A 7,290-nucleotide genomic window follows, 5' to 3' on the forward strand; every position below is an offset into this window, starting at 1 on the left:
CAGATCAAATGAATTCATTTAAGTGCGGATATACATTTAATTTTCGTAGTTCAGGGCATTGGTTCATTAATTCGTTTCACCACCTCTGGGCGAATCACACACACACACACACACACACACACACACACACACACACACACACACACACACACACACACACGTGAGTGTGCACATTTTATAATAAAATGTCAAATTATGTACTCAGTATTTCATTTTATATGAATAACACAATTTAAAATTTATTTTCAAGTTTTTGACTTATCTCCCTTCCAACAAGAATGCGCACACACAACATAGCATAGTTAAGGTGGATAATATTGTATTTTGAGTCTAGGAGATATGGCCCTTTCCAACCTTGGAAGCTTTAATTTGTTGGTACACAATGTTGCTGGTATGTAGATGCATTTTTAAAACGAGATGCATAAAGATGACTCGTTTGACATTTCAATTGAATATTGTTTTTTTTTTTTATAATGAATAACCACTGTAAGTAACATTGTGTGTGTGTGTGTGTGTGTGTGTGTGTGTACAATATGCATAATGAATGTGTTACAAAAAAAACCAAACATTTGCCTAAAAAGCTATTAGCAGGCGCGGATTCAAGGACGAAAATTTCGGTTATACACCCCTCCACCTTCAATTGCGAAAAAAAATATTTTACTTTGCATGAAACTTGATTGGTCACAAATTTATCCCTCAAAATTGTTTTGTCTCGCTGCGTTTGGCATTTAAGTCTAACAACGCTCCGATCTGCCCCTAATAAGTAATATCGTATTAATCAGTGTCTCTACCACCGTACTCTGCCAGGACCTATCAGAATGATTCACATATAGTGACGAAACTTCTGAAGAAAATATTTTATTTTTATATTAGAACGTATTTATCTTTGAAATTTCGAGTATAACAATTCGCCAAAGACTACCTAGAGAAAATTTCTACACACTGGAACGTTGGCAGGGGGGTTTGGAATATGAGCATAAGTTTCGTTTAACACCATCGCCATTCCATCATTTGCATGTTGATCCACGTGACAATGAAGGATCCAAATACCCGGATTAGAGGCGGGAAATCGAATGATAACATAACCACCTGCTGGAACATTTACCGTGTCTTTCAAAACAGCTCCATTCTCCGTAATGCCTGGGACATTCCCCATCAACCACGACGAATTACGCCAGGTTGCGTTATTGCACATACTTCCTCTACAGTCTATATCATCAGTGTCTCCGACTAGGGTACCTGAAGTTTCGTTATATTTACCATAACCAATTTTCAAAACGAAAAATGAATGTCCATGCACATGGACTGGATGATCATCTCCTCGACCATTTCCGGCACTAAGAAGCACAAGTTGGATTATCTCCCCGGAATCAATAGTTAATGAATGGAAACATTTACACAATTTGCCCTCACCACATGTGTCATTAGTGCAGTGATGAGTTATCTCACCTGATTGAGTAAGTGCTGATACTGTAGGTGGTACAAATATTTTCCCGTTGATTGATGGGTCTTCTTTTTTCCCATATCGTCCTGGAAAGGCAAAATTAAGAAAGTACTCTTTAAAGCGACTCTTTTCAGCACGGGGAGTCTTGAGATTTAGTATTGATTTTAAATCCGTAAGTCTGGTGCAAGTAACGTTTTTATTTTCGGGATAAAATGGAAATGGACAGTTTACCACGGCACATCTGCTATCCGGACTGCATACTGTTTTTTCCGAAACCGGTTCTGAAACTGGAACACCATTGTAGTTTAAGATAGCTTCTGCTTTTTTTGCAAAACGCCTATCTAATGTTTCTCCTCGTATCCAATAGTTATCTGGTCGTTGATTAGTTTCAAGGATAAAATTGTACCTTTCTCCTGGAGTGACAACAACTGATTCTACAACGACAGGCTCAATTTTAAACCCATCAGATTCTACTATTGTTATATTGTGTCCATCTACAGAAATTCTCCATGGGAATAAAGTTCCTGTTCCAATTACCCGAAACAAATATTTTTTTCCTGCATCAACGTTGAATATGTCTAAGGGAGCTTCATTGTGCGAGGTAGAATTCGACCAAAAGCGGCCACGCCCGTTTATAAGGCCTGAGTGAGTATTGTATATCATGAAAGGAACTCTATCTAACTGTTCCGAATTGGGAAGACGCCGTCTATGTCGATAAACTCCCTGACACAATTTTAAAGCTTCGTCGATATCGCCATTATATTCATGGTTCCACTCAAATACCTGTAGAATATGTTCCGGAATAGGATTAGGCGATTTTTCCCTTACGATGAAAGGGCCAAACAACCCATTAAGTCTCTGATGCCCAATGTGAGAATGGTACCAAAAGGTACCTGGATTTCTCACGGTAAATCTGTACGTGAACGTCTGACCGGGGAAGATGGGACATTGGGTAATGAACGGCACTCCATCCATCCATGGTGTTCCGGCCTGATCAACACCATGCCAATGAACAGTCACAGCTTCTGAACCCAAATAATTATTTACACGTATAATTACTTTTTGACCTTGGTATACAATAATTGGCGGTCCAGGAAGTGAGTCATTAACACTGAGAACAAGTTTGAAAGAATCTTCTTGGCCGTCTGCTGTAATGATGTCATTTACGCTGACTGGAAGTGCCTTTGATGGATCGGTGACGTTGTAATGATACAACTTTCCTCTATAAGGATAAACTGGACCGTCATTGTGAGTCATCATTGGAAGTCGGTAGCGGATATTCAGAGAGGTTTGGCAGATGAATGCATGCTGGTCGCACTCAAAACAAATTAATGACTGAACAAAAGCGCATAGTAAAAATATTATCAGCATTTCTTACTGAAACAGAAGAAAAAAAAACATTACAAATATGATATAAAACAAATTTCATAAAACAACTTTATAATGCTTTTTAAATGGGTTTTCAGTCCGAAAGATGATCTCACTTAATGGAAGAGTAATCAAGGGAACCAAGGCAATAGCAGTAACCAAAAAAATGTAATCCAGGGACAAAGACCAGACATGGAAAACAGACATACACAACAAAGAACATGAAGTAACTAAAATCATACATACAAAGTACAAATGTAACAACAGCAAATGAGCAACTCGGACTCTACTAAAAACTAGGAGCATAGACCAGGTGCACCGGTAGGGTAAGCGTCCTCTGCTTTTCTAGAAACACATGCTTAGTAGCTTATAAAGAAGGAGTCTCATGCATATAAGAACCAATAATGTTCACTCGAGTTTTACAATAATCTCAAGTAATGCATGGTTGCTAGAAGCATGAAAAAGATAATACGAGACAGGAAGAAAGATGAAAACATGACAAAGTTGTCGATAAAAAATCACCTGCTGTAAACATAGAGTACAATGCTGTTTTAAGCACCAAATAAAGACAAATGCAATAGGAACATTAAAAAATCAATAGAATAGACCACACGTATTTCTTCATACACTTTCCTTTTATGCTCTTTTTATGTCAACAAAAAAGGTCGAAAATACAGCACTTTCAATAGTAATTTTATTTCTCCAATCATTACAGTAGAGAATATATGGATGGAGTCCAAGTGTCTCCATCCAACACAGTGAAGTAAGAATTTAAAATATGCTTGTAGATTGATTCTTCTGACAAAATATATCTAGTGATTTTTTTAGTTTAAGGAGGTAGGCTTGTGGTAAGGGACACAACTCTTACAAATGATTGGAACGTTTGTATTCATCATTTTACATCAATGCCATGTCAGCATCAATGTAACTTAGATTGATTTCATTCTGTGTCAAATGAAAGCTTGATAGCCTTTGGTGAGATTTAATATGATACAGACATATCACTGACGTCATGGGTTATGTCCCCTACCCTAGGTCTACCTCCTTTAAAGCATTTCAGTTGTATACAGGAAAAATAAATGAAAGTATTGACATGAAGCGATTTTATCTCCGTTTTTATTTGGTTTATACAAAGTGGAGGGAGATGGTGACTGCAATGCGAATAGTGAAGGTCAAAAAGTATAGGGTATTAGACTATGAATATTGCACAAAATATTAACTTTGCTGTAATAACATCAAAATAGTTTATAACATAGTGAAATATATAAATATTAAGGGAATTAAGTTCATTGAAAGAAAAAAACTGCTGAGAATTGTAAATTTTATTTTTCTCTCCTTCATATTTACATCCAGGAAACTAGCAATTTTTCTGTCCTTTATTACAGGAGTTATCAGAAATCGTTATGTTTTCTCATTTGTGATGGATTCAAGTCTCCGAAAATATAATAAAAGAGGTAGACCTAGAGTAAGGGACACAACTCTTAAAAATCATTCAAACGTTTGTATTCAGCATTTTACATCAATCCTATATGAGCATCTAAATCTAATTAACTTGGATTCATTTTATTCTGCTCCAAACAAACGCTTGAGAGGCTTTGGTGAAATTTAATGTAATACAAACATACAGTACCTGAACCGATCCGTGCAACAAAAATTGCGATTGGTCATCGATCACCGATCAGTCATCGATCCGTCAAACCGACCAATCAAACCGGTACACGCATCACGTGACTACAGAGCGGTCAATATATTTTACAGTTTCCAGTGTTTTCTCTGTCAATTTTACACATATTTACATTATGCAATAAATTTGAACATCACTCTATACTTTATATTTACATTTGTTTGTTTTTAACGATTCATTCGTCATTTTACATAACAAAACTGCGATCAGATCTGTCACCGGTCATCGGTCATCGATCCGTCAAATCGTTGCGCGGGTCGGTTTCAATGATTTCATTAGTTATGTTCCTTACCCTAGTTCTACCTCCTTTAATCATTCGACACTTTATTATAAATTTTTGGTTGATGTTAGTCCAGTAAGACCCCTTCTCCTTTAGGCTCATAACAGTGTAACGTAAATGACTAGTATTAAATATCTAGTTCCTAATTATTTGAAACCACGTAGAGAAAATGATTGTTATACTCCGAAGAACAAATAGTATACACCAAAGTAAACTATGGTACCCGATAAAAAATCTAGGATACATCGGGGTTGGACTCGGATACGGTATAAAAGGATATTTTGGATCAAACATAGGGTTCCTTAGAGGAAAGTTTGGATACATCGGGGTTGGACTTGGATACATCATGGTATAAAAGGATATTGTTGATCAAACATAGGGTACCTCAGAGGAAAGTTAGAATACATCGGGGGTGGACTGGGATGCATCATGGTATAAAAGGATATTGTTGATCAAACATAGCGTACCTCAGAGGAAAGCTAGGATACATCGGGGAAATTGGTATACGCTATGGAAAAACTGGTATGGATCGGGACAAACATGATACAGTGAATAAAAACTGATACATACTATCCTTATCACTTTCCTCATTGATATAATTTTATACAAAATCGAATGCTTGAAATTAATTCACCCTTAAGGCTGAGTATGAATATGGAATATCATTCACACTTTCATGAGATCATCTGTCTAAAATATGGCTGATTTATCGGTGCAATAACTACTTATCGAAGGTAAAATACCGAATACCAACTACTGATACTAAAAGAGTAATCAAGAGAACCAAGATTCCATGGAAAATCAAAGAATATAATTCAAGGATAAGGACTAGACTGGAAAATAGACGCTCACAACAATCAAACAATGAAATACGTATTCATTCATTCATTCAAAATCCCAAAACACGTGACAAAAAAAAAAAAAAAAAGAAAAAAGAAAAAAGAAAAAAAAAGGAAATTAGAAAGCAGAAAATATCTACATACATAAAGTAGACAACAGAAAAAATTCAATTTCGATTAAAAACCGATGATAAGGAATACAGGGCAACGTACAAAATTTAAACCATTGCAATATGGATTCCCATAAAAAAAGAAAATAAAAATCAGGGGTAACATCAGGTGCTCTAAATGTTGAGCATGTACGTCCTGCTGCACCAGTCACATTGAATAAGATGCCTTTTTCTAGAATTTGATTTTTATTGTAATTTTTGTGATATCAATGTTATGAGAATTACCTTTAGAATTTGTGAAGATTGAGGAATTATTTTGCAATTTGCCTTGATATCTTGTTGTAAGTTACAATTATAATTTCAAATATCAAACATGCATTAGTGCAATTCTAAATAATTACTAAGATAAATATTATCTAAATGTCATCTGTATTTATCATACTGCGATTTGCTTTTTTTAATTTGCTCATTTTTTTTAAATGTACTTACAATTCAGTTAAAGGAATGATTCCAAACTAGTAAAGTTCAGCAAAGGTGAGGTGTATTTATAGCAAGAGTACAATGCAACATGTATCGACAATGGAGTGAAGTATTGAAATTGTTTGGTTACCAATTTTGGAAAATATGTATATTTAAACAAGGCCATGGGTAAGTAGATGATTTTCATTGATTTGAAAAAATTCATCGGTGAAAAGGTCAACTTCTAGTGTGGTTTGTACTCAATCGTATATTGTATTGTCAAGATAGTGATATTGTTACCTTGAGTTATGTAACAGACCAGTATGAGCTCTTAACATGGAGAAAGATGACACGCGTATTAAAGCATTACTTCTACTTGTATATCCTTTCTGTAAATGCTTTCCATATTTTTTGTTACTTTGTAGGTATTATTTTGGTTATTTTATGTTCTGTGTTGTGTGTGTCTATTTTCTTTGTCTGGTCTTTGTCCCTGTGTTACATTCGTTTAATTTCTGCGAGAATCTTGGTCCGTTGATTACTCTTTCATATCAAATAAATACAAAAAAATACCAGTTTTATATATTGTAAATTTCGATATGCTGTAGAAGTGTACGCATACCAAAACTTGATAGTGAAAATGCAGTTAAACTTTTCATATATAATAGAGTTAAATCTGGAATATTAGGACATCGGTTTGAACAGGAATAAATTATACTTAAAACTGATTACGAGAAATCTGTTTACATCAAACTCGCTTCAAATTACTTTTGTTACATGTTCATATAAATAAAAAATGGCAGAGATACACTTTTGAAAAAATGTTGAACTCTATTGCTTAAACCCATTCAACGCACACAGAAACATATTGAACATATCGGACATGTACTGGCACTACTTCTTGGTTTGCAAAAATGGTATAGAAATCAAAAAATAAAATAGGAATTAGATCTAATTCCCGTCTGTTTTCTTATCCTGTAAGTGAACAGTTTTATATTTCATGAGAATTTTTAGTATATATTACATAATATAAAAGGGAACGGGTATGTTGAAACGCATCAAATGCACTTAGGTATACCCTTAATACAAAAACTATACTATGAATAAGC

General features: G+C 34.9%; 1 protein-coding gene across 1 annotated transcript; it reads right to left on the minus strand.

Moving 5' to 3' along the window:
* Window positions 1-842: 842 nt before the first annotated feature.
* LOC148605766 (uncharacterized) lies at window positions 843-6,310 on the minus strand. Its single transcript, XM_088550352.1, has 2 exons — window positions 6,215-6,310; window positions 843-2,821 (listed from the first exon to the last, which is right to left on the minus strand). The coding sequence occupies exon 2, from the start codon at window positions 2,813-2,815 to the stop codon at window positions 923-925; it is 1,893 nt and encodes a 630-aa protein (XP_088406478.1). The 5' UTR covers window positions 2,816-2,821; window positions 6,215-6,310; the 3' UTR covers window positions 843-922.
* Between the last annotated feature and the right edge of the window lie 980 nt (window positions 6,311-7,290).

The sequence above is a fragment of the Perna viridis genome, chromosome 10 (assembly GCF_037379345.1).
Source record: "Perna viridis isolate PV_CMFRI_1.1 ecotype Kerala chromosome 10, ASM3737934v1, whole genome shotgun sequence".
Classification (NCBI taxonomy): domain Eukaryota; kingdom Metazoa; phylum Mollusca; class Bivalvia; order Mytilida; family Mytilidae; genus Perna; species Perna viridis.

What these genes read in the sequence shown, in the direction of transcription:
- LOC148605766 (XM_088550352.1), bottom strand. Translation starts at nt 2,815, where the DNA reads ATGCTGATAATATTTTTACTATGCGCTTTTGTTCAGTCATTAATTTGT.